Source organism: Podarcis liolepis (assembly GCF_965112155.1).
Source record: "Podarcis liolepis genome assembly, chromosome: 2".
In the NCBI taxonomy this organism is placed as follows: Eukaryota; Metazoa; Chordata; class Lepidosauria; order Squamata; family Lacertidae; genus Podarcis; species Podarcis liolepis.
In genome coordinates, this window is record NC_139555.1 from 66,396,453 (window position 1) to 66,424,397 (window position 27,945).

General features: G+C 43.6%; 1 protein-coding gene across 2 annotated transcripts in view; it reads right to left on the bottom strand.

Annotated features, from left to right (window-relative positions):
* Nucleotides 1–80: 80 nt before the first annotated feature.
* The window catches only part of ADAM19 (ADAM metallopeptidase domain 19), a 52,345-nt gene continuing 24,480 nt past the window's right edge, over nt 81–27,945 (bottom strand). Inside the window, exons 5-23 of one of the 2 annotated variants that reach the window (XM_083488337.1) lie at nt 26,725–26,801; nt 23,652–23,844; nt 22,874–22,939; nt 19,861–19,932; nt 18,776–18,942; nt 17,690–17,774; nt 16,465–16,604; nt 15,638–15,815; nt 14,897–14,986; nt 12,782–12,977; nt 11,565–11,673; nt 10,657–10,858; nt 9,374–9,451; nt 8,359–8,467; nt 7,139–7,280; nt 6,390–6,471; nt 5,136–5,363; nt 4,408–4,548; nt 81–3,503 (exon numbers count right to left, since the gene is read on the bottom strand). In XM_083488337.1, the coding sequence (XP_083344463.1) occupies nt 3,450–3,503; nt 4,408–4,548; nt 5,136–5,363; nt 6,390–6,471; nt 7,139–7,280; nt 8,359–8,467; nt 9,374–9,451; nt 10,657–10,858; nt 11,565–11,673; nt 12,782–12,977; nt 14,897–14,986; nt 15,638–15,815; nt 16,465–16,604; nt 17,690–17,774; nt 18,776–18,942; nt 19,861–19,932; nt 22,874–22,939; nt 23,652–23,844; nt 26,725–26,801 (2,409 nt within the window). In that variant the 3' untranslated portion in view covers nt 81–3,449. Of the gene's footprint in view, nt 3,504–4,407; nt 4,549–5,135; nt 5,364–6,389; nt 6,475–7,138; nt 7,281–8,358; nt 8,468–9,373; nt 9,452–10,656; nt 10,859–11,564; nt 11,674–12,781; nt 12,978–14,896; nt 14,987–15,637; nt 15,816–16,464; nt 16,605–17,689; nt 17,775–18,775; nt 18,943–19,860; nt 19,933–22,873; nt 22,940–23,651; nt 23,845–26,724; nt 26,802–27,945 lie in introns of both variants that reach the window. The other variant, XM_083488336.1, reaches the window with a different exon arrangement.

Here is a 27,945-nt window from a genome sequence, read left to right on the forward strand (position 1 = left end):
GACATCTGGAAGTGGTGCAAGCCTTGCCCTCCCCCATTTCTCAAGACCAGCACTCCGTTCAATGATTTAGTAACTGTACATATCGACCACAAAATTTATTAAATATAACTAGGCAAAAGGCACAACAAACTGCATTATTCAAGTATTTGCATAGATGCACAGAGATCATATTGTAAACCTGCGAGACATAAAATGGTGACGCATGATGCAGAGGCTCTACCATAATAATAATAATTAAGAATAATAATTAATAAACACTGAGTGCAGCCCTGTGTGTGTTTACTTGGAAGTAGGTCCCACTGAATTCACAAGGCCTTACTCCTTGGTAAGTGAGCATAGGACTGCAACCACAATGTTCTTCTCCCAATCTATCCTTTCAACATACACACAAAAGTACAAAACGATTTCCGATGCACTCATCAACCTTGTTTGAAGCAGGGGTGCCAGTTCCCAAACCTGTCTATTTAAAAACTCCTTGTAAGGAAGAAGTTCAGCAAAACTGGGCTATCTCCATGGGGCAGCATCTGCATATCACCACCTCTCTACCCTGCCATCTCTTGTAGCACCCAAGGAAACTTTACCTTCACACTACAGCAGGTGAGGATGGAGGGCCTACAGCCACATTTCGGCAGCATTAGGGAGGGGAAAGCAGAGTGCTGATCTCTTTGCTGTGGAGATTTTAAAAGTAAGCCCGGATTGACATTTGGCAATGCTTGAGGAAGATAACCTTCCAGCTCTGAATAATTCCCCCCCCCCCCTGAAATTGTAGCGAGTTGATCTTCGAAGTATTCTGAGATGGCATAAGCCAAGACCTAGCAAAGCCATTGGCTTCAGGGAGGTACTAAGTTAGCAGAACAAATCTGTTTTGTCTTCACCTGTGACAGTTCTGAATGGAAGATTACTGATCCCACTATGCTAAGAGTGCCTGAGACTTAACCTGAAAAGACAGAGACCAGGATGGATGCTGTTATGTTTTCTGAGACGCACACCTTCTGTCTTGAAATGGCTGCTGGCATGTGTTTAAAGCACACTAGTATGTGTACAACCATTCATTTGGGATATTTGAAACTAGACTAAAAAATTTTTGGAGCGTTAATTGTATTTCCAGTGACCGTTCTTTGTGGCACCAGTTCTGTGCTAGAACTGGAAGAATGTAATGAGCACAACCTGAGGATTTGGGGGGGAATGCAGTGCTCAAAACCACTTGTGCATTGTTATTGATAATGCAGCAGACAGCATAAACCACTTGTTCTGTAACATGAGAGCAATGTAGGTACATGCATAGTTAAGATACCACTTGATTATTGCACTGTGCACAACTTGGGAAAATTTCTAGGAAACCTTGTTTTGCATACTCAAGCTCAGTTTTGGACTGTTGAAATAGTGTTTTGGGCCTACAATTGTTTTGGCTCATCTAGAAAGACGACAACCAAGCCCAAAGGGCCTTTTTTTTAAAGAAGCAAAACCGAAAACACCAGTTTGTACTGCTGCAAAAAAAACAGAAAGTCTCTGCATAAACAGCACCTAGATCCATTTCTAAGACTGGCTATGGCAGTTTTGATTCAAGTTTCCTAACAATTCATGGTATTAGACAAAACAGTTCCTCATTTTTAGCACCAGCATATTTGCAAAGCCAACTGAAAAAATATCACCGGGCAACAAAAGCACCAAAAACACCTAAAACCTGAGAAAACATTCATAAAGCTTCAGACAGGTAACAATGTTGCAGCTGCATATTTGGAAGTTGAGGTTATTTATGCACTATGGTATCCAGTTACAGTATTAAAATAGCTGGGGTTTAATCAGCTACCCAATGGTAAAAGCACCATTAGTTAATTTTTCTGTTTAGCCAGCTGAACTGTGTTAAGACACCCAATTAGGTGCCTACAGGTGAATTGGAATACAGAGGCTAGAAAGAAGGCACACAGCCTATGATTTTTTGTTGAATCAAGTGAGATGCAGCAAACCACGTAGTAATAGGAAAAGAGTATTAGGATTATAGCACCTGTAGTACCTTGTCCAAGGCTTGATCACATTGTAAATTTGCCATTGGTAATCCATTTTACACCAGCCCCAAATTGGAAAGATGCAAAGGGAATTCCAATTACACCGAGAGTTAACCAAGGGTTATTTCCAAATTACTCAATGTTGGTTTCGATCAGCCTTCTCAAGCCTGGTGCACCCAGGATGTTTTGGACCTTAACTCCCAAACAACCCTAGTTAGAACTCCTATCGTTGTAGTCCGAAACATCAGGGGGCACCAGGTTGGGGAAGGCTGGCTTGTATTAATTTATTGCATTCAATAAATTAATTGCATTCAACCCTGCCCATCAGCTATAGGCTTCAAAGCCTTAGCTTGATAGTGTTGAGTGTAAACTCTCAACCAAGATTATCTCATCAGGAGAGGATAACTATCCTCAGGTAAGTTAGTGGCGCCAATTTCCTGAGTGAGCAAGCCCAATCCATAAATAGACAAAAACTAAGCTGAGTTACTTGATTATATGAACAAGATGTAGCACGCGAAAACAGATAACTAACTGCAATTAATACTAGGAAACTCTTAAAATGCCTTGCTAATATTTGGTTGATTGGTAGAGTGCATTTCTTTTAGGGTGTCATGGGAACAGTGTGCCGCCACACAAAACCCGCCTTGCATTCTGTGCAGCTGGGCAGAACCTATAATTAAGATGCCGCATGCAAACAGGTTGATGGCGGTTGAGAGCAGAGGAAGGACTCACCATAGTTATGCCACCAACACTTTCAAACCTTGAACGTAATGACCAGAAAAGCTTTGGGCTAAGAAGGTGACAGTGTAAGAGGGCAAAGGTAAAGCACTGAACCCTGGGAGATTCCTTAAAAGAGGGAATAAATATAGTCAGTACGTAGCAAAATTCCACAAGCTCAGACTACGTCTCCATACAGTACTTTGGAGGAGATGAAGTCATTACAGGGGCACCACAACACTCTCTTCCCCATACGATTGTCTGTGGTTGTAACAAAGCTGGAAAAGCTGAGAAGGATGCAGTGGCTCAGTGTTGACTAAAATACATTTGTCTTCTGTTGAGGCGATAATGAATTGCTGGGAGAAATAGAGGATTCTCCCACTTCCGTTCCAGCACATTGCATATTGCACTATAACACACCAGTGCTATTTTAAACAAGTGACTCCTGTAATGAACAAATATCCAAAAGGCAAAGCAGGTCACGTTAACCTTGGCATGCATGGATAGAATCCCCACTGACGTCCAAGGGTGTGTCATCGGCCTGTGCCAAGGTTGCTAGAACCGGACCCGAAATTGGTCTCGGCTAGTCATACAAGGCTGGGGGGTGGGGAGGAAGTTGAGATTTGCACATGCCCAGCATGTCTTCTTCCTGGAAACAAAGCCTGTGGGAAATCCCAGGTCAAGGAAGGAGGAACCGGTGTGGAGTTCAGAGTTGCAAGATGACCTTCAATGTCTAAATTTCAGGGTATTCACAGCTTCAGCATTCTTCATGACTGAATTCTAGGAAAGGGAACATGACTGTGAGTTCAATGGATGCTAATTTAGGTAAGAGAAGCAAGAGAAGAACAGCACCTCTAAAATGGAAATACTTCAGTCTCTTGTAACTGTTCTCACTTCACAGTTATAGACCGATTCGATATGTGTTTATTCAGAAATAAGGCCCACTGAATGTAATAGGACAGTCATCCCCAAACTTGGCCCTCCAGCTGTTTTGGGACAATAACTCCCATCATTCCTAGCTAACAGGACCAGTGGTCAGGGATGATGGGAACTGTAGTCCCAAAACAGATGGCGGGCCAAGTTTGGGGATGCCTGTAATAGGACTTGCTGCTAACTATAGTATCTCAGCTTTAATTATATATACAGTGGTACCTCGGTTTACGAACTTAAGCCATTCTTAAACTGAGGCAAGTTTTCCTTAATGAGGCCTCCCACTGCCAGTGCCCTTCCACCGTTTGGATTCTGTTCGTAGACCGAGGTAAAGTTCACTAACCGGAACACTACTTCTGGTTTTGTGGAGTTCGTATACTGAGTTCATAAACAGGGCTGTTCTTAAACCAAGGTGCCACTGTAGTTTTATGAGTTCTGTGTTACAAGCTGGGGGCTGTAGAAGGAGAGGATGGAGGAAGCCTACTCACATTGGATTCTTCTTTCTAAAGCACCCACCCAAAAAACCTTTTTGTAAATGCCTTTGTATATGACAGAAGCAGTCAAATGTAGCTGCTCTCTGCCCCTCAAAGAAAAATGGTACTGGCCCAGATTGACAATCCCCAACATCTCATAGTCAGCTGACAAGGCCACAGATTGAAGACCTGACACTGAACGCGGTGGAGTTCTGGCCTGAAGTATATTGCTACATAGCCCTTGGGCAATAATAGCATCTGTTGGCCTTTATATGCCTCACCTCCTGACGTACTCTTGTATTCCTTGCAGCAGTGTAGGAGGGTGGTACTGCTGGATTGATCCTGGGAAACCCAGCTCTGTTGCTGGCAGGAACTGGATTAGCAGGAAGAGCTTTCTGAGGTGGTCGGGGTCTGGAAGAATCCTGGGACAAGAAAGTAAGATCTAGCAGGGATCTTCTTTAAAAAAACAACAACAACCTTCCAACCATCCAGTTGCCAGGATGGGCAAAACTCTGTGTTATCTCTATTCCCTGCTTTATGATCTACAGAAATGTTAGGCACCAGGAAAATAGAGCAGTGCATTTTTATTCTTCAGAAATGCATGTAATAAGGCAAAAGTCCGGATTTCCTTTTTAGAAAAGAAAAATATGGCCTTAATTCATTTGCATGTGAAAACACATGCAGAAGTTTAGGGCTGAGCTCATATGAAGCACAGCCAACTGGCAACAAGATGTATGCCAATATAGTTATACCTGTGTTTTTTCAGTATACACAGTTGGTGGGGAGGGGCAATATCTGTCCTGCTTCTACCAAATGCATTTTTCCATGCTGAAGCATAATGAACTATTCTAAAGTTTTATTAGCCCTCATTTACTAATATGTACCAATAGTAAGGCCAAAATCAGCTCTTAGGCACCATTAACTCACATATTCACTCTATTTTTAGCAAGCCTTGGGAACAAGCTATTTCCACGGGTCTAAAGATATCAATCTGTATAAAAATACTCACCTGAGAAACAATGACTTTTGGTGCTGGTGGCGCTGGCCTGCTTGGAGGAGTTCGCTTGGGGAAATTATTTGCCTCACTCTGATACCCGAGAAAGGGAGGTTTCTTTGTGTTAGCTGGGAGTGCAGGTGGTGGTGGTGGTGGTGGTGGTTGCGCATGAATTTTGAGCTCTGGAGGTGGTTCACAGTAGAGCACTTCAGGCTTTGCAGGGATATTCTGTATGCCAATAGCCTGCATGCAATCACACAAAAAGCAGGTGATCTTTCTAAAATCACTCCTGCATTTACATTGTCTAGGTTTACTCCTGCTGAGACACTTCAGATGACCCAGTATGAATAGATTTATTAACCAACCACAGAATCTCAGTGCTGCTTACAAACACCATGCATTTAAAGCATCCCCCAAGAATCCTGGAAACTATAGTACGTTAAGGGTGCTGGGAATTGTAGCCCTGTGGTGGGTAAACTGCACTGCCCAGGAATCTTTTGTGTGTGTGTGTGTGTGTGTGTGTGTGTGTGTGTGTGTGTGTGTTCTTTAAAAGTACACAAAGTCCTGGTCCCATATACTGTATATTTTGTTCCCTGAGCACTCCTTGTGTTTATTTATGAATTTTTGCAATTTCTCTCCCACTACTTGGCTCCATTAAAGCCCTTAGGGTGAGTTACATCTAATATAAACAATACAAATGAATTATTTAAAACATTGACATTAATACATTCATGCTGGATCAAATGCTTGCAGGCAATCATTTACCGTGAGAAAAGGTGCTCACGAGAGCCCAAAGAGGTTCCCTAAACAATCACTTTCATCTTGTGTCTCTAGGATGTAGCAAGAGAAGCAGCTTTGCAGTTCCAGCATATTGATTGATTGATTGATTGATTGATTGATTGACTGGATCATGTGTTTTATAATGCATGGGAATTATCAGCTTGGATCAATACTGGGTTAGCAATACAGTGGTACCTTGGTTCTCAAACTTTATCCATTCCAGGAATCTGTTTGACTCCCAGAACTGTTCGAAAACCAAGGTGCGGCTTCCAATTGGCTGTAGGAACTTCCTGCACTGAAGCAGAAGCCATGTCGGATGTTCGGCTTCCAAAAAACATTTGCAAACTGGTACCCTTACTTCCAGGTTTGCGGCGTTCGGGAGCCAATTTGTTTGTCAACTAAGCTGTTCGAGAACCAAGGTTCTACTGTATAGAGAAGATCAGGTGTTATTCAACATGGCAGCTGTAAGTAGTTTCAGCTTTCAGGTACCTTTCTCTGTTCCTGGGGGGTTTTCAGCTTGAAGGCTGGGTTGGCATGCCCAGTCGCACCACTCGGAATGGGAGGAGAGGTACTGCTTGGGGAAAACAACAGGAAACAAATATTACAAGGAAGCTGCCTCTCATGGTATATATTTAACCATTTCATGTAGCTGAGTCAGAATCATGTATCAAAAACAACAAACCCAAATAATCTAATTTAGGATAGAATGGGAGCGAGACTGAGATGTCTGGCTCCCATTCTATCCTAATTTAGATTATTGGAACAACGTTTTTGCAAGAGGCCAATATATATTGTAAGTTGATTTGAGTTTATTTTTTGTAAGTTAAAAAAGGAGACTAATAAGTGAATATAATTATAAATAAGAATTATAATAATCTGGCCAACTCAACTGTAATAATCCAGGCTCATTTACGGGCAGCGAGTACTGTTGATAAACTAAATTTTGCAGCAGGAAGCCTCTGCATGATGAACACTAAATAGGCTAAATGTCTGAGGTGGGAAGTAATTGGAATTTCAAAAAAGAAGAAAGGAACTAGTTTAAACATCTTCCCTTTTCAGTATATATATCTTTGTTGTTGCATATGCAAGAAATACATTTGTTTATCAGTATATCCGTATCCTGGCCTTTCTCCAAGGTGCATGGTGCGCAAGGCAACTTGCACATGCAATCCCAGACTTCTTTATCCCGGCATGAGAAATGGAAACACATCTGTTGCTGTCATACTATAAATATTCACCTGAACTGCTGCATTTTCTTTGGAGGAATGAAAGCCTGCTTTAGTGGCACAAGCCTGGCTCTCCATTTATAGCAGCAAAAAGCAACTCCAATTGCAATCAAAAGCAAGATGGAAAGGACTCCTATTATGATTGGGAAAGGACCTGACAGGGGGGAAAATAGACATATCAATATTGTTATAAGTCCTCCTTTCACATCATTTCCACCCCCACCCCATACCTTGGTGACCAGTGAGAGGAAGAGGGAATTTCAGTAAATTCTACTTATGTCATAATGTTGCCCAGGAACTTGCTATGCCCAGATGCCAGATGCCACAAGTCAAGGTAGGTTAGGAGTTACAGGACCACAGACAGCTCCAAGAGAGCAACTTGCCCCAACCAGGTTGAGCGCAGACCCAGGCTTTAAACCTCTACTCCCATACCACCCCTTCCAGGCTCTACCCCCTTGTGGATTATTAAAAGGCCAACCCTTTGGCCTGAAGGTGAGCACTCCTCCCCATTCCATAGCCTCATGCCAGGTGTGTGCTCCCTGCACTGCTGGATGGGTAAGATACTGTAGGATGCATTTGGTTCCTACAGATTCAGGGAAAGGTCCTGTGAGGGTCTCAGCACTGGCCCTACAAGCCCTGGTGACTTGGGAGCTTGTTCTATTGGCTCCTGTCTGTCAGCCTTAGACTCAACAGTGTCCCAATCTCCAGCAGCTGTTCTAGCTCCTTAGCTGGAGTCTCTGGGCCATAGCTCAGTGGTACAGCACATGCCTTGCAAACAGAAGGTTCCAGGTTCAATCCCTGGCATCTCCAAGTAGATCTGGGATAGACTTCTTCCTCACATCCTGGATAGCTGCTGCTGGTCTGTGTAGCGGACCAGCAGCAACTATCCAGGATGTGAGGCCCCAGATGCTGTTGGACTACAATTCCCATGATCCATAGCTAGCAAGGATGATGGTAGTTGTAGTCCAAGAACATATGGAGACCCAAGGTTGAGAAAGGCTGGTGTAGACAATACTGTGCTAGAGGGACCAATGTTCTAACTCATTATAAGGCAGTTTTATATAGCTGCTAGAATCTGGAGTTATGACAAAAACTCTGCCTGCCAAATTCCATCGCCCATTCAGCTATATAGGTACAGGTTCCCTTGCCCTCTATTGTATCTAGTTACCTTAATTCCCTCCCACTCCCTTCAGATTTCCTTAATTTCCCCAAATAACATAAGTCGCACCCACTTTTTTGAGGCATGGGCCCACTGTCCAGGCTTCCTCCATTCCCAGGTTTATTGCAAAATGGAGGTGCCCATCCACTGAAACAATGGCAGTTCTGGTTGTTGTTGCAAATCTGTAGAGAGAACAATGAGGAAATTTGACATTACCCTTTCCTTGTTAGCAGAAACATCACACACTATGATCATTCCAATCCAAAAGCACAGCAAGGTGGATTTGTAAGGAGCACTTGCGCCTTCTGTTGACAACTGTTAGGGCTCAATAACACTACATCTATATGAAGAATGTCTCATCTCCCCCACCCCCACCCCCCCAAAGTCATGTCTAATACCACCCAGCCTTCCTAAGAATTGCAATGGAAATTCCTATCATTTCTACCAACCAAGTTCCAATGGATATGTTTTCACCCTTCAAAAGTATACTGGGATATATGCACATTCCCGAAATGGGACCAAACTGACTTTCCACTATTTTTAACCTCCCAGCAAATGTTTCCCGTAACATTGTCTGGCCATGATGGGTGTGGATAGCTTCTTCTCAAAAACTGCAACATGGCTTAAGAACAGCTAGCACATCGAACACATGCTATTCAAAGTCTACATAACACTCAACAGTCCTCCTATGCCAAACAAATCCATGAAGACCTCAATTAGACATTTATGTTTGAAAGCCCATCCATAAATGCATGCAGTTGCACAGGAAGCCATTCTAGCAGGCCACAGGGCAGAGCAGCTAACATGGTGTCCTACAAATGTTCTGGAATAACACTAGCTATGGAGGAGGAATCAGTTTTCAGAGGATTTATAAACCAATTTTACTTTTTTTGAGGTGGGCCAGGGTCTGAACCAGTTGAGCTTTGCTCACATCAGTTTGTCTATTTATGCAGGGGTTATGTTCTGAGGCACTGCATGTATCAGTGAAATCAATATATTTCCTCCTACAGATAGAAATAGAAATCACTAGTTGAATGGGAAAGTAGCACAGAGTTTTGTATTAAGAAGGCAGAAACCAAGATACCTACTCCATGGCCATTGCACTTCTTCCCACAGTCTCCAGTGTCAAAGAAGGAGGTGTTTCTACAGCGTCCCTCAAAGCAAATCTGTAGAAGGAAGACAGGCATTCAGGATAAAACTGAAGCAGTACTATGAAATGTATTCCTAGGCTGGGAGATAATCAAAACTGCATCCATTCCTTCACCCCACAGAGAATACCGCTGCTCTTGGTAGCTGCTGGAGTGGTGGAACAAACAGAAGTTAAAAGGTGGTGGAAGAATGGCAAAAGCCAATTATTATTGTTCTGTGGTTCCCCTCCACAGCTTGCTGATCTGCTGACATGAGGCTGAACAAGAATTATTTTGCTTTCACAGATCTGTAGTGTTCCACCCAACATTTGATGTGGTGGAGCTGGTGAAACGCAACCAGCCTCAAGCCTCACAGTATTCCCTTGTATTGAGCACAGTTCTCAGAAGGGATCAAATTTGGGGGTTGGGAACATTCCCTCCCACATGGAGCTGCTTTCCAAGAAGCACATGACAGTGAGCACACTCATTGTCATAGACTGGTTGGATGGCAGGAGACACAAGCTGGGGAACCCCCAAGGGAAGAAGACTCAGAGCCAGGAGGAGTGGTGGTGGGACGACAATGGGTGGTCCGAGGGAGAAGAGGGAGTAGATTGGGAGGAGGAAGCGTCAGAAGCTGAAGTGGCAACAGGATTTAGTGAGCAGGAAGAGCATGGGGCAGAGAGCAGTCCAGAATCAGAGGCAGAAGAGGGGGGGGCATGGGGCAGAGATGATGTAGGCTGCTGAAGAAGCCAGAGAGTCCCCTGCTCCTACTTTGACCAGCTCCCTGTCCTTCTTGGTCTCCCAGAACATGCAGAGAAATTAGGAAGATGGAGCAATGAAAGAAAAGACAACAGAACCTTAGGCTGTTGGGGGAAAGAAGTTGAAGAGGAACCTTACAGAGTGGTGGGAAAGTGGCGACCTTGAGGCCTCTCAACTGCCTCACTGGGGCAAGACCTACTGGGAAGAGTTGCTGAGATCACTAGGCCTGTGCTGTTTTGGTTTTTTTGAATAAAGAGCTAACTTTATTGGCACTGGTGTTTTTTCTTCTGACCTACTCCTGGCTCTGGTTCCTGACACTCATTTCTGAAGAGAGCTCCACTTGTTGTTTTTTTCTTTTTCAAAGCTGTATCAAACCTCTGAAAAAGTGGCGCCACTCAGGTGCTTTGAAAACAAAACAAACTGAACTCTCTTCATAGCGCACGGTTGGAAAAGGTGCCAGAGCATTGTAGGCAACCTGCACTTACATGACTGTCACCACACTTCGTTCCTGCCATCACAAGGCCCGGGTCTAACATGTCACCTTCGTCTTCATTTCGGTATACATGAGTCCCACGACAGAATATGTTCCTTCCGTCTAATGTGATAGTCGTGTCAATTGCAACGGCATTGGACTCCAAAGGCTTGGAAGCAGAACTTTGGCACTGTATCTTGCCACACTTAGCATCTCTGGAAAGGGAAAATAGTGCATGAGAACCTGAGCATTCTGGCTAAAGTGTCAGCTTTTCTTCACATTCAAGAAACTATCATTTCCATCCTACAAAATGAGCAAATTTGAGACAGGGAACTTTCTATGGGACCAGGAGCTAATGTTCCTTAGGCATAACTAATGGTGTGTTTGCATCAACTTTTCCCTGGATTTTTTCTTGGGATCGCCCTCAAAGGAGTCAATGCTTAGAGTCAGGCTTGGTTTTGAGAAACAAAGTTTCTCATTAGAGTTTCTCATGAGGGATCACCTAAGCCTCCTCCTTAAAAGATTGGTGGCAACCCATCAATAAGTAGTACCTGAGGTGGCCAGCTGGGCCTCTTTTCTAAGTAGCAGATTTGTTCACAAATGAGCACCTCACACAGTTCATTTCACACAGTAGGTTGGGGGCTTACTCACAAGTCATGCTGCTTTTCTTTTCAGATGCAAACCACACACTCAGAAAAGTCGAAGGATATTTTGAAAAAGTATGACCCGAAAGAATGGTTTACGTTCACATGGCACGAACATTCACTAAAATATTCAATATAAGCAACTGAATATTGCTAACAAAATTCCTAAGAAACCAGAAGTCATCTTCAGCCAGTTACAATAGAAAACTGGTTATTTTTAAGCCTTTAACCTGTAAGGACACCAATCCCACCCAGAATAGTTGGATCTGCTTTCTACCTTAAGTTGCACTTCCTGTATCGGCCATTGATATCCTTCCCACAGTTCCCATAGGAATCGCCAGCAGCATTAACCCTCTCAAAGCAGATGTCAGGTGCTGGCCTTGCTCCTGCATAGAAGAGATTCGTGTAACTGCTTTCTGTGGAAGATAGTAGCTTACCCAAATCTGCCAACCACCGACTTTCTACCATGGCAGTAGATGTGAACTCTCTACTGTTGTTTTCAGGTGAAAAGAACAAAAAAACCAATAGCAACACTAAGAGACCGAGGCATACAAGATAAGTCATCAATATCACTCCCCCTGTGGCTCAGACTAGCATAGCATTTCTCAAACTTGGGTCTCCAGCTGTTGTGGAACTACTACTCCCTTCATCCCTGACCACCGGTCCTCCTAGCTAGGCATGATAGGAGTAGTAGTCCAACAACAGCTGAGGACCCAAGTTTGAGAAAACTGGCTAGCATGACAGCGGATTGCTACAAACAGTGGAAATGTAAGATATGTGTAATGTGCTCAACACGTAGCTTATGAAGCAACTTTTCTTGGTATGTGGAATCATGAGAATTCCATACTCCTTCTAAAGAAGGGTTTTTTGTTCTGCATGGTTGTGAAGAAAGTTTAAAAAGCTATTCCCCACCATTCAAAATATCATAGGCAAGAAGTAGGAAAGTGGGGACCAAGATTAAATTGTTTGCTAAAACCATATTTATTTAAAAGGCAATGTCTTCCATAATTTTTAGAGACCAGGAGATTCAATATTTGACAACCTGGATAGAAAATTACTGGTAGAGTAAAAGGAATAGTTTTCCTCGTTACATTTGGTTGGACTGCTACCAGCCACAATAAAGGTATGGACCCAGTAGGTTGATCATATTCAACAGGAGACAAGGGCTGTGTAGCAGAAGGGATTTTAGCATATGCAATTTCCCTTGAACCTACTGCACTGTGATAGGAGAAGCTGCTCCTGCTAAAATTCATTCTACTTAACTATTAAGAGCACCACAAGTCATGGTTGCATCTGGTCACAGTATCTGGTAGCAGACTCAATGGATGTAAAGTCCATTCCCCAATCTATCATTTTCCCTGCTCCTCTGTCCTAGTACAGCTCCATCCCTCAAGCTCAGGATATCAGCAGGGGAACAATTTGCTCCTTCCCTTCCCTAGACCCCATGCTGTTTGAAAAGCCCCCCACCCCATTTAGTCACACGTCCTTCCTTACCATATCCCCAGAGCTGCAAGCACTGCTGTTCATACGTGAGGCACATTCCGCTGTAGCAATACGCCCTGCCACTCGCACAAGGAGTGCCATCCAGTTGGTAGAAGTTTGCAGGGCAGAACGGGGATTTGCCTGTACAGTATTCTGGCAGGTCACAAGGTCTGGCTTGTTCCCGGCAAAGAGTCCCCGGTGAAATCAACTGAAGAAAGAGGAAACAATTAAAAGAGTTGCTCCAGGGTAAAACTCAGGTAAGCACACCTGGTGACTTAAGTGAACAGGTTCATCTTTCTGCCTGTAGGTTTCCCACATCTTCTAAAATGTTCATGATTTTATAGAATACCAGTTTGAATAGGTATGCATTGGTGTACCTATTCCATCAATCCTGCAGTCCCTCAACCTTGTGGGCACACTGTATTGGTCAGCAGCAGCAGTGACATGAGGGTGGCTTCTGGACATTGCCCCACCCTGCTCAGATGCTACACCCTTGTTTGTCCTTAATGTCATAGGTTCGATCCCCAACATCTCCATTTTTTAAAAGATCTCACTCAGACAGCAGTGCTGGTAAAGACCACTGAGGAGCTTCTGTTACTAGCCAGAGTAGACAGCACCAGGTTAGATGGGAAGGGCAGGGAGCAGCCTATGTCTGCACGGTGCCTGGAATATACTGCTGGCACAACATAAAGTTTCAGCGCAATGACAGGCCGGAAGAGAAGTATCCGTGCTCACACAAAACACAATGAATCTTGTGTGCAGAACTCTGAAGGACTAACAGCTGCTCCTCACCATCATCAGGGCTACGGTGACTGCTTTAAAGTGCAGCGATTGTCAGCCTTGTAGGCAGCTGACACCATGTAGAGCAGGTGTAGGGAACCTTTGGCATTCCAGATGCTGATGGATTCCAACTCCCATCATCCCTGGCCATGCTGGCTGTGGCTGATGGGAGTTGTAGTTCAGCAACATCTGGAAGACAAAGGATTCCCTGAAACTGATGGAGAGGATTAAAATGTTGCAGTTGTCTGAAAAAAGATGGAACTTGCTTGGAGAACGACTGGACCTGATAAATTGGCCACAAACAGAGCCAACATGTGCAGTGGTGATGATGATGATGATGTGCCGCCCATCTGACTGGGTTGCACCAGGCACCTGATTCTAATGGAAGTCGGCATTTGGAGAGGAGCATGGAAGCAGTTAACCAAGACTGTTTTAACTACGCTTGCCTAGGAAAACTGAGATGTAAAATGAGACACAGGCATCTGCACCCCACCCGAGCCTACCGCTAGAGTTTTATCAGTCAGTTGGCTGGCAAAGGAATTTGGGTAGTGTAAAGCAGAACAGAAAGCTATTAAGCGAGATACAAGGCAGTTTAATCCCCCTGGAAAACAGCCTCTGTGTGCCTAAGTACATGTTTTGTCTCCCTAGCATTGAGGCGCCCGCAGCGCAGAAAAAGAAATATCAATAACTGGTAATAGAATCGAGCAGGGAGGCCCCACACCAGCCAGTTGCCTGCTTTGAAAGACAAGCCATCCACTTGCAGTTGCTATTTCCCATAATCACAAGGCGGCACCAGTATAAGCCAAAACAGCTGGCGGGGTGGGGGCTGGGGGCTGGGGCTGAGGAGTAGGTTTCCCACAAGCCAAGAAAATAGGTGGCTCTTTCACAGTCTGGCCTAGGCACACAAACACCTGTAGATTTCTGTCCAGCAGTAACAGAAGGCATTTCAAGAAAAACCCAGCCTGATGCTAGCAAAATACACTTGTGGCATTGTCAAAAGTGAGCGGTTTGTGCATATTTAAATGACCAGGTCTCCCCTGCAGTGACTGCAAAAGTGGGGCTTGATCACTTGGTTTGCTGTTTCTGTGTTTACTATAAGGAAAGCCACATATTTTAACCCCTGTGCCCAGTTTACCATTGAAAGTGCTATGCATGTGTTCTTCCATTTAAAGTGGAGTACTTTTTTTACCTGGGTTTCCTACAAGAAGTGTGTATCTAACATGCAAACCAGCCCCAGACAGAACAAGGTCACAGTCTCCCTCCCTCTCCTTCTCAGTTATTGTCCTATAAACAGAAAAGCAAACCTTTATTTGTTGTGCTGTACAGAGAGGAACCAAGTAACCCCACCTTGCAGAGGTGACAGCAAGTTCCATGGGCGCACTCAGCACCAGGCTTCAGAGAGCAATTAGAGGCATTGCAGCAAGGATTATTACATTCCTAAGGGAGAGGAGGAAGAAACAAGACACGTGCTGTGTTTACAGGGCAGACAAAAAAACACCAGGGAGCATTGGGCTGCTTTCCAGGGCAGGTTGTAAGGTGGTAACTACATGTGCAATTGGTCTTTAAACCACACACATAACAATTAATCTGGAGTGAGCTCCAAGCACATTTTCTAACTGTATCACTACCTCCATGATGTGCTTGGGAGCTGCCAGAATTATCAAACTGCAGCAATTCTCACATAAATTTGGATCAGAATGTTATCCTTATTATCATTGCCATTCATTTATTTCATTGCTGAATCGCTTCCCATGAGATTGTGCATCTAGTCTAGTTTTGTGCTTTTCTCACAAGAAAAATTGTCTTCCAGATGCCACAAGACTCTTGGTTCTTTAGTTGAAAAAGGGGATTTGGAATTACAAACAGCGCAGTAATCATTCTATGGGGGTGGGAGGGGGACAGAGGCAGAACTATTCCAGGTTTACAGAGAATGTTTGTGTTGCTGATATGTCACTGTAACATAATTCCATTTTCTCTCTCTGCTTATGTTGAAGCCGATGTTTTAGTTTTTAAAAGTTGTTGTAACATGGATAAGAGAAAGTCGTGCCAGTGACGCCTTTGATCATGAAATAAGTCCAACAGAGTTACCTCTTCTTCTCCACAATCACACTCTTCCCCTTCCTCCAGGTAGCCATTTCCGCATCTCTGTCCTCCGTATAAGGTCTTGGTATCTGGCATATTGTAAAGACACATCCCTCCACCAGACTGCAGGTACCTGTCCAGCTCCTTCATATTGCATCTGTTGAATACCCTGGGGAATGGGTCCCTGCAAGCAAGGAGGGCACATTGTTTTGAATGGATTGTGAAGGAATGCATTACAGTGACACAAGAAAATATTTTGTTACTAGAAACCACCAGAGAACAATGCTTCCTTTCCCTATTAGTATATTATTACTGTGTCAAGTGAAAGGCAGGCACAACAGAATTGCCCTTTTTGCGTTTAAGCAGGAATCCGTCCTGTACCAAATATTCGGGGGGCGGGGAGTGCTGTTTCATTTTATCACTGAACTTTAAGTGCTAGAGTGTTAGAACTTTCCTAACCTCTGAGAGAGTGAAAAACATGGTGTGTAGATTTATATTTGGGCTTGTTCACTGTTCCACCTGTCTTGTTGCTTTCCCCCAGAAAAACTGGCTCTTTACTGCTGAATCAGAGCAAACACCAATCAGGTTTTCCGTGGATTGATGTTTGTTCTGATTCAGCGGGAAAGTGGTGGGGCAAACAGAAAACCACTTTGGCTCATGGCTAGAAAGCACAGGGCAAGCAGAAAACCTCTCAGAAGTGTGGATGAGCCCTTGATCAAGTTATAATTCAGATTAAAGCTCCTTCCTCAAACCAGTTGCAAACAAAGGAAAGCACTCTTATGCAACCCAGTTCGTAGCATGTTTTTACCAAACAATGAGAAAAGCCACCTCACCCTGTCGCAGCAGCCATGATACAACCTCCATCTCTAGCGCTGGCCGTACAGCAGCCAGCCGCATCGTGGCTCATGCCAAAGTTATGGCCCATCTCATGGGCCATGGTGGCAGCAACTCCAATGGCATTTTCAGAGTGATCCTGCCCAGGCAAGGAATCAAAGGTGAGAGTCAGTATACCATGCAGCACATTATGAACAGAAATATGTATTATCTGGCTCAGGAGACAGGCCTGTCCATCAAAACGCCCAGTGTAGCATGGGTGCAAGATGCTCTCCTCTTCCTCAGCTGTACAACATTCCCGGGAAGAACTACCCTCAGACTCAAGCCAGATATCAGGAACCTGTGCCCCTCCAGTTGCTGTTGGGACTCCCAACTCCCACCATTTCAGCATATCCTGGACAGGGATGACCGGAGTTGGCAGGGCAACATCCTTGGGAAGGGGGCAAACTGGAGTAACCATCCCAGGCTCCACACTCTGATAGGTACTGGGTACCAACAACCCTGCTGCCTTCCATCCACCCAGTGAGACTCTTCACCTCCTTTGTTCCTATAGCAAGGCAGGTTGGGAGCAGAGGGCCTTGGTGGCACTAAAGTGGCAGAAAAAGTAGGGGAATGTAAACCAGGGGGACAGAGGGGCAGCTGCTGCTGCAGCAGCAGAAGACAAAACAAGAAGTGAGGTGGGGAAAGGGGTGCCACTGCCATCACAATTAAGAGGATGGGCGGCATAAGCAGGGAGAAGATGAAGGAATTGTGGGTGAGGGGTGGGTGCAGACAATGTCATTTGCCACTAGCCCTCTTAGGGATGCCCTGAGAACTGGAGTCCAACAGCACCTGGAAGATAACATGTGCCCCATATATGGTTTAAGCTAAGATCCCATGCATATCTACTCAGAAATAAAATTCACCGTGCTCAGTGGTACTCCCAGGTAAGTGTACATAAAACTGCAATTCTAGTTTACTGGGACGATGATCACAGGAATCTGTGATAGGGTCACATGTCATCTCAAGGAGTGCTCTTGGGGCAAGGGGTAGTCTCCTGAATTACCACCAAGCAATGTTAACTTGTGACCTTGCATTCTCTGGATGGTGGTTTCATCAGGCACAAAACAATACGGGAAGTATCCAGTGGAAGTGTGGGATGCTGTGCTGCTACTCATTTCACCAGATCTTGTGCACAGCAACTTCCTGGAGGGTTGTGCTCTTTGTCAAGTTTGTGAAGCTTACCATATTCACTCCTCCAGACTGGTAGATAGAACACATGGCCATCAAGGGGGCTAAGCCAATTGTAGTACCGTGGAAGGACATCCCACTGAAACAGATTTGGAGAGACGTTGCAGAGAAGAGCTGCTTGCCAAAGTGCCCAGCATTCCATAGGAGTCTGTGCTGCCCTTTCTCCACTGCCATCACTGCAAGCAAACCTAGACAGGGCTGGGTGGCAGCGAGGTTGGGGCTGTGCAGTGCTCTGGTAGGGTCACCACATACAGTAGGTGTTCCCACTCTGCCCTGATCTCACTACCACCCTGCTATACCCCAGCACCGTTCCAAAAAGCAGCAATGATTCCAGTGGTTCATTAAATACTGCAAACATTAAAGGATTCACACAAACCACAGCCTTTTGAATTGGTTTAGGAATGCAGTTACATTTTAGAGGCAAATCTGGAAATTAAGCCTAAGCTTGCAGCTTGCATTACGGACGCGGGTGGCACTGTGGGTTAAACCACAGAGCCTAGGCCTTGCCAATCAGAAGGTCGGCGGTTCGAATCCCCGTGCCAGGGTGAGCTCCCGTTGCTCAGTCCCTGCTCCTGCCAACCTAGCAGTTCAAAAGAACATCAAAGTGCAAGTAGATAAATAGGTACCGCTCCGGCGGGAAGGTAAACGGTGTTTCCGTGAGCTGCTCTGGTTCGCCAGAAGCGGCTTAGTCATGCTGGCCACATGACCCAGAAGCTGCCTGCGGACAAATGCCGGCTCCCTCGGCCAGTAAAGCGAGATGAGCACCGCAACCCCAGAGTCGGTCATGACTGGACCTAATGGTCAGGGGTCCCTTTACCTTGCAGCTTTCATTGCTTTCTCCAAAAGTTAGAAGTCAATATGAACCAATGCAAATCTTCTACAGAAGGGGTTGGCAAGACATGAAAGTTGTTGCAGGTATTTTTGAAACAGGATCTGCATTTGGTCCTTTATACCAGGGAGGGGGGCACACAGCCAAAGTGTGACTAGTATCAACACAGTTCCATAGAACAGTACCAGTTCACATTTAGTAACTAGAGAACTTGGAGCAGCGGTCATATTATTCCTATAAAAACAACTTACGTGATTAGCTGGGCATTGTCGTGCTTTTTGTACATAAGCAGCTTACGCCTCCAAGCGAGAAAAGACCACAGGGTCGAATGTGGGTTCTCAGAGATGTCACACTTATTGTGGTCATTCCAAACCTCAAGCCCAACCAGAGCAACTCGTATGTTCAGAGATTTGTAAAACTAAGAGGTTGGAGAAAAGAAGAGCTAGAATTAATCACATGCCTCTGTTTCTACCATATTATAGCTCCAATATGAGCTACATCTTCCTAGAAGACAGTACACCACATTCTTCCTTACCTAGCTCTCCTTGGGAAATAAATGTACATAAAACATGCAGCAAAAGTTGGAACTGAATTCTTTGTGATTCTTAAAGCTGTACTAGACATTACATGCAAACGCTCAGAATTTGCCACTGATTGCTTAAATATTTGGAAAAGGAGCTGGGAGGAGGGGGGTGTAAAGAAAAAACAGCATAGGGTTAGGTTCTTAATCTTTTTACATGCCAATCATTTTTCTCCTTCAAATGTCTCCTGCAGTGGCTTTCCCCCATACAACAAATTTGTCCTCTGAAATACACATTTGTATTATTATTATTATTAGTAGTAGTAGTAGTAGTAATAATAATAATTGATACACCAAAAAAGGAAAAAACAAAACAGTAATAAAGACAATATTAATTACAAATCAATAAAGCAAAAAGTGCTCCTTAGACTATAGACCCGACCTACCATTCCTTATTTCATTTATATATTATTTGTTGCCAATACACACTTTTATCTTAAATTAACTAATTATTGGTTTATCTTAAGTTTCATCTCTTTCTTAAAGCTACTACTAAAATTATTCAAATACACATTTGGAACTTCACAGGAGAACAGCGACCTTGGGATGAAAGTTGGAATGATGGGAGGGGTGAAAGTTAAGCACTCCTCCCCCTGCCATTTTTTTTAAACAACAAATGAAACTCCCCAAACTCTTTTCTCATTTTTTAAAAAGCAAATATTCACATATAAGCATGTAGTTAAGTCCTTAGCATTTGGCATCTTTCTTTAAAAAAAAAAAGCCGTTTTCTCATAAAACGTAGCTATTTGGTCTCACCTTATCTACATAATTGGCAGCCTCCAGTAACTTATTTTTGGTTGCTTGAAGATCATAATTATGCTTCTGAAACTGGGGAGGGAAAAGCATTTCAGAATTATTCCATAAAATATCACTGCCATTCCTAACTCTGTGAAATTTATTCCTTTGAGATTCTGGCCTAACTCACTTGGGGAGCTGCCTGTTTTTACAGCCCAACTACCAGGGATTTGAAACTCGTATTTCAATTAAACCCACGAACATTTACAAGCTTGAATAATTTCCTTGTACTCTGCGCTTCCAGAAAACACTTAAATATTTTTTTGAATTCTTTAGATTAAAAAGTTCGGCATAGTCTTTATACGGTCAAGTTTTTGGAGCACATTTCAGGCACCTTTGTGCATTTCAGGCACCGCTGTAATAATCTCTAATTTTAGAAATGGAAAGGTTGAACAGCCCTTATGGAGGTACACAGCCCTTATGATGTGGCTTACTCAGCAACATCAGAATGGCACCGAAATCAAAACCAGCTCTTAGCACAGCAGAGCCTAGAAACTCTTCTGGTCACCCTGCCTGTCCTAGCAGAATTAGTGTCACCACTCACCCCTGACAGATTAGTGGGGCTCATGAAAGTACAGTCCAGATGGCATAGATGCTAATGGTTTCTTGCTGCAGCTGACTGCCCACTAACCAGTGTTGAGCATTCCTCTGTATCAGGCTATTTGTAATTATAAAAAGAGCACAATCTCTCTGTCCTACATGACCGAACACAGTTGTAACATTATCCTGAAATGCCGCCTATAAGTTTTTGGCAGGATTAGTTGTATTCTCCTCATATGCACAGCATGCTATCTAGTAATCAGTGTTCTAATCCCTGTCCCTCAAGCTCTGCTGGTTGCATCACCCACACTAGCCTCGGGGCAACTTATCCCATCCAGATGTTTGCATAGCAACCTCCATAAATTGCCGTGCTGGTTTTTGCAGACACCGCAGAGCAGATGTAGCTTCTGCTTTGTGGTGTCTGCAAAAAAACACCACCCAAAAATGGGTATGATGTGCATGTCCCTTAAAATATTGTCTGTTAACTGAACATAGGTTGCTTGATCCAAGCAACGACCATTTGTGGGTCTGTTTTGTGAAATGGATTTCCCCCCCTTTTAGGGCGTGATTGGGGAAAAGGTTGCCTATTTTTCTTTCTGATGTCTCCTTATGTATTTCTGTATTCACTTTGTCTAGTAAAAGGAGGGTGAGAAAACAACTAGAAAACCCAGAATGTTATTTTTCTCACACCACCTGCTCAGCTTCTCAGTGCCTACCTGTCAATCACCTGACATTACAATATCACCAGGTGAAATGTTCTCCTTTGCCTCCACAATTTGAAATTCAACCACAGTAGCTGATTAATAGTGCCTCTAGAGCAGTGTTTCTTGAACTCAGGTCACTAGCTGTGGATGGACTACAACTCCCATCAACCTTGACCACTGGTCCTGCTGGCTAGGGATGATGGGATTTATAGTCCAACCACAGCTGAGGACTCGAGGTGCGAGGGAAGATGGCGACCGAGACAGCAGCCTAGTTAGAGCTCCTGCCTTTCGTTAAGCTTTTAAGTAGTTTTTAGTCACTTCCTAATTCTAATTTTATATTTTTAACGTTTTACTGGCTGCCTCATCACCTCGCCTTGTTTTTAGTTTATTGTTTTATTGTTTTACTGCTCAACCTGAGAAAAGACGCCGAGAAACAAGGAGCGGCTGAAACCGAAGGAAACCTGGGCGCAGGGGAGGAACAACAAGCTTGAGAAACACTGCTCCAAACCCTGCTTTTGACAGGTAGCCACATCCTTTCCTGCCTCACACTTGGCACCATATTTGTAGGGCAGGGGGCCATGACTTGAGCAAGTGAACAGACCTGCCAGGTCTACAAGTTAGATCAGTGGGCCAGAGGTACCCCACCACTTTCTAAGGGTGAGAAAAATGCAGTGGTTTGTCTACTCTGCTTGGAACAATTTGGCCCAAGTGGGATTGCAGTTTTGGTTGTAAAATCCAAATGGCACTAGTTGTGATTAACTAAACACAATAGTTATGCATGATATTTATGCACAGAGGATTCAGAGACACAAACTCTAGCATAATGGAAGCCTTGTGTGTATGTGCATGTGTGCAGACACACACATATGTCACAACAGGGGGAATGTGCCCTTTACATCAATTGCAAAATTGCAAGTGGGAAAACAACAGTTATGAAGAGATCCAGTTATGCAGAGAGGATCAAGTTACCCCGACATAAATTATATGAGCAGCGATGAAATCTTAGGAGAAGAGTGTGCCAGGAAAAAAAGCCATTAAAATAAAAGATGCGTGAATGACCTAATGCTCTTGGGGATGGTTAACAAGACAAAGACCCAACTAGCTCCAGGTCAATGATTAGAAACAGATTCCAGGCACATGCAGACAGGATGTTTTTACATTTCTGTCAGTTGCTAACATACACAATATGAAATATATGAGTGCTCTCAATACAGTTTGATCCTTTGCTACATGTTTTAGCAGAAGGGTCTGCAGCTAAAAGAACAGGAGAAGAGAAGTATACAGATCTGGGATAAGGAGCGTTGTTAAATCAGGTTTGGAAAACACACATAAATTATACTCATTTTATTTCTATACCGCTTTGTATTTCTGAGAAAAAATATCAAAGCCTTTTAAAACACATTAAAACATCAAATAAAACAATCCAAGACAAAACATTCCTGTTTTGCTATTTTTGGTAGCTCACCAGCTCCAATTAACATATCACGCAGGATATTTTGATTTTGTGTCATAATTTTCTGTATTTTTACTTTAAAGCAGCCTCCAAAGTTACTATTAACACCAAAAGGGATGGGGATATGGATGCAGGATCCCCCTACAGCTCCTTTTAAGTAAAAAGACAAATCACCAGAAGGTCCGATCATTGATCTCACATGTAATAAGTAGTTTGGCCCTGAACTGTCTATCCTGGGTTTGATTCTGGATCTGGTATAAATCCACGTCCCTCTTACCTCTGCATAATCAGCCACTAGAAGGAGCTCCACGTATTTCATAGACTGTTGGTCATCCCTCTTCACCTATGGTGGCAAAAGTACACATCCCAAACTGTTTCATGAAGCTCTTTAAAATTCAAAAACCACTTTTATTAATGTACTCATTTTGTCAGGTTCAAAAATGTCACATATGCTGAAATAATTAGAAACTGTTTGTAGTCCTCATAATTTCAAGAGAAAACCCCACCTCTTCAGCTCAGATTTGAAGAAGAAGAGTTTGGATTTGATATCCCGCCTTTCCCTCCCTGAAGGAGTCTCAAAGCGGCTAACATTCTCCTTTCCCTTCCTCCCCCACAACAAACACTCTGTGAGGTGAGTGGGGCTGAGAGACTGCAAAGAAGTGTGACTAGCCCAAGGTCACCCAGCAGCTGCATGTGGAGGAGCGGAGACGCGAACCCGGTTCACCAGATTACGAGTCTACCGCTCTTAACCACCACACCACACTGGCTAGGTGGCATGTGGGCAAAGAAGAGGAAGGAGAAGTTCTGTTATGGATTCTTAGCTCAGACTTCATTTTCCTGGGGGGGACCTAAGGCAAATCACTGTTTTTTTAGCCTCAGTCCTTCATATGTAATCTTGGAATAATGATGCGGCCTTTTTTATACTGCTGTTCGCATGATTATTGAGATAATACAAGTAGAGTACTTTAAACATTTAAGCAAGAATCATTGCTTTCCTTAAAGCTTTCAAAACAGATGTCTTCTGGGATGCAACGGAATAATTCCGAAGTACTAACCCTGCGATAACTGGACGCTGCTGGGCTTGTCAACTCTCCAAGCCAATCCATAGCCTTTGATCCTGAATGCTGGTTTCCACAGGTACCCCTGGCAACCTTGAGATGTTCAGACCTGTAGATCAAGTGTTGCTCATGGCTATGAGGCAGTGGTTCCAAGATATAACTGAGGTTGTTGCTCAGGACTATAAGGCCACTGGAAGACAAAATCAATAAAGCAGAAGTTATGGAAGGCAAGTATTTACACTTCATTATTCCTCTGGGATTGCTCAGTCGCTTGAGCATCTTAATCTTAATCTCAGGGTCATGGGTTCGAGCCTCATGTTGGGCAAAAGATTCATGGATTTGCAGGAAGTTGCACTAGATGTCCTTCATGGTCTCTTCCAACTCAGTGATTCTATGAATACAAACCAATAATCACCTAGCTTGGTGTATGTTGTGGAGAATAATTTTTTTACTGAATTTGTATAAAAGAAAGTTTCAGCAAATTTTGCTAAGGCCTAAGATCACGGAAGGGACGCGGGTGGCACTGTGGGTTAAACCTAGGACTTGCCGATCAGGAGGTCGGCGGTTCAAATCCCCATGACGGGGTGAGCTCCCGTTGCTCGGTCCCAGCTCCTGCCAACCTAGCAGTTCAAAAGCATGTCAAAGTAAACGGCATGTCAAGGTAAACAGCATTTCCGTGCGCTGCTCTGGTTCATCAGAAGCAGCTTAGTCATGCTGGCCACATGACCCGGAAGCTGTACGCCGGCTCCCTCGGCCAATAAAGCAAGATGAGCGCCGCAACCCCAGAGTCGGCCACAACTGCACCTAATGGTCAGGGGTCCCTTTACCTTTACCTAAGATCACGGAAGGGGTCATATTCTGTGCTAGCAGAAGTCAGCACTAGGATACCTTATTATTAATACTCTGGGCACTTATTTTCATTAAAGGGGCTTTAGTTGCAATCACTTCAACTACAAATTACAGAAAGGCCTGTTTTCAACAAAGGAAACTAGTATTGTTTCATGAGAATTGCCTATATAAAATTGGGTGTTTTTGCTCTCCCAGTTATTATTTATGAAGAATGACTGGGAACAATTTCTCAAATGAGACTGTTTTGAGTGCATTGTACCAAGGAAGAAGTGTTTGGCCTTAGAGATTGTTACACCCTTCCCCACCTGCTCACTTCCCCCCTTGAGAAGTACAAACATATGCAAGTGTTTAGCTTCTGTATTCCTCCAGAAATTCTGAAAGGTCTTAAAACAACATCAAGGATACTGGCCAGCACATGGACCAACTCTACTGTAAATGAAAAATGAGGTTTCAGATGGTCAATTTGCAGCCAGGAATATAGTACCGGAAAATGTGGGGGGGGGGAGGGTGAAAGTAGGCCAGCATGCACCTGCGATGCTTCCTATTTTGTGTGGGCTCTGTGTATTATGTCAGCCATAAATGGCCAGGATTTGCTTTGTTTACACTACTGGACAGTTTGTTTACATTAAAGTGACTTGAGGTCATTGAGGGATTTGGGGGGGGGGGGGGAATAAAAATTGGCCAAAACTGTTTCCTGGCTGGATGGCAGCCCAGCTTTCAAATGGCTTTGAATAAAGGTGACCAAAAGGAAACCACGTCCTGTTTATAAAAATAATCTCTTTAACTTGTCATTTCAGGAGGTCAAATCATCTCACGTGGAATAAATATGTGCGTATCTGTACAACATGGGATGTTATAGAATTCTGTTCTTGCGAGGGGTAAATGGAAGAGAACAGCTTTTCAGAAGAAGCATGTATGTCATGATTGCTATAAAATGCTGGCACTGAAAGGGAGAAATTCAGAATAATCTGCTGAGATAAAGAGATAAGATTCTAAGAAGGCAGGAAAGCAAGCATGTGGTGGAAACTGAAGATACTGAAATGAGTCTATTGATGATGAGATTTTATGTAAGATAGAATTCAGAGGAATAGAATCTTGAGTACCTAATGAACATTTCTTCAAATGGTGCTTGGAGGTGAAAATCTTAATGCAGATAACCTCCTTTTGAATGTACATTTCTGGGGATCCCTCACTGATGTCATTTGTCGTTTCGGTATAGTTCAGTTGGTACAGCATGAGTCTCTTAAATCTCAGGGTCGTAGGTTTGAGCCCCATGTTGAGCAGAAGATTCCTGCACTGCAGAGGGTTAGACTAAATGACTCTTGTGGTCCCTTCTAACCCCACAATTATGTGATTCTGATTCTAAGTTTGAGCTGGGGCAACATAAGAACTGTTCTAGTGGCTTAGATCAGGGCATGGTCTTGCTGAAGCTACACAGGTCTAGGTGTGGTCAGTGTTTGGATGGGAGACCACTTGGGAACCACATGTCTGCTGCACAGGGTTCCATTGTAGGAAAAGAGGAGGATATAAGTGCAATAAATAAATAAACAAATCAAATCTACCATTCTGTTACCAACAGTGTGTAGCTCAGTAGTCCAAGTCCAGTTCAAGTCGTTTCATTGGTCATGTTGTTCAGATGCCTGATTATCGTCTTCCAGAGCAACTACTCTATTCTGAACTTAAAATTGGAAAGCGTAATGCTGGTGGTCAACAAAAGAGGTTGAAAGACTCTCTCAAGGCATATCTTTTAAAAATGTAGTATAAACACCGACAATTGGGAAACACTGGCCTGCGAGCACTCCAGTTGGAGAACAGCCTTTACCAAAGGTGTCACGGGCTTTGAAGAAACACGAACTCAGGACAAATGGAAGAAACGTGTTAAGAGGAAGGCACGCTTGGCAAATCCTCACCATGATCAACTCCTGCCCAAAAACCTATGCCCCCACAGGGGAAGGATGTATAGACCCAGAATTGGCCTCCACAGTCACTTACAGACTCACTGTTAAGACTGTTCATGGATGGGTAACAGCTGCCATAGTTAATACCCATTAACATCTGTCACCGTTCCTCCATGTATGGCTTAAAAATAACTAATGAACGGCTTAAAAAAACATGTCATTGTCATATCGTCTGATAGGGAATTACAAGACTATCAGAATGTCCCTGTGATCCCAGAGAACTAATCTAACTTGAGATTCTGTCAGGATGAGCTTGACCTTACCGTAGACCATTGCATATGCTGAGTGCCACACTTGAGTCTTCTACCTCTCTCACAGTACCATGGTAAAAGCAATGATCCTGGAAGGACAGAACAAAGACTGTCAAGGTATTATTCTGTAAATTTATTCTTCCTCCTCAACTCCCCTTGATGGTTGATGCAAGAAGAGGATAGCAAAATGTATAGATTCCTCTCTACCCATTCCCCAAAATACCCTGCATATGAGAAGTCAATGCTCATAGTCCATAGTTCATGTGCTTTTTTCCTTTATTGTCAATGAAACCTAAGGTGCTTTGAAACCCCAAGAAGGGTAGATGTGGCTAAAGCTTGAGTATAAACACCTTGTCATTTCCATCTGGCAATGTACATGTACTATTTTGGGGAAAACAATTATACATTCAAGTCTCCTTTTCTTTAGGTATATTCCACCACTGTAAGCAGCTCGTCTGGTGTAACAGTTAAAATGCTGGGACTAGGACTCAGAAGGCCCAATTTCAAATCTCTGCAAAACTCACTGAGTGACCTTGGGCTTGTCACTATCTCTACGGTTTGTTGTGAGGAAATAATGGAGGCAAGTACCTTGTATGTTGCCTTTAGCCTCTTGGAAGAAAGGTGGAATATAAATGTAACAGATAAATGAAATGTTCCTATTCTATAATCTCATAAAGAAATATTCAGGTGTGAATAAAGTACAGATCAGTTACTCATAACCTCTCATTTTGGCATAATACTATTGAGTCCTGCAGTATTATTGAACGTAATTCCTTTGAAAGCCTGCCTAAAGGCCAGATCCAAAGCACGCTGAAATCAATATGAACTTTACCGCTCACTCCAAATGGTTCCCGGAGCATTGTTACTTTTCAGATCTTTAAAACACCCACATGGCATGAAGTGATAAAGCCCTATTGTAGCAGGTTCCTGTCATTACAAATGGCAGGAAAAATGTGCTTTACAACCCAATTGCCAATAAAATTCCACCGCAGTAATCTTTCTTATGAAACTTTAAGCCTAGAGGAAGGGAAGAGGAAGCAGCATCAAGAAGGATGAGCTCATAGACATGAGCTTTTTCATTTCGGTGAAGTGCCAGCCAGTCAAAGCATTTCCATTCAGTTAATTCATGAAGAAGGTCCTGCTGAATATGAGCCAGCTGGCAAGGGCTAGCTTTGCAGTGAACTGAGAATATAACCAACGTTCAGATCCCTCTTAGCAGAGGACAAGAGCAGA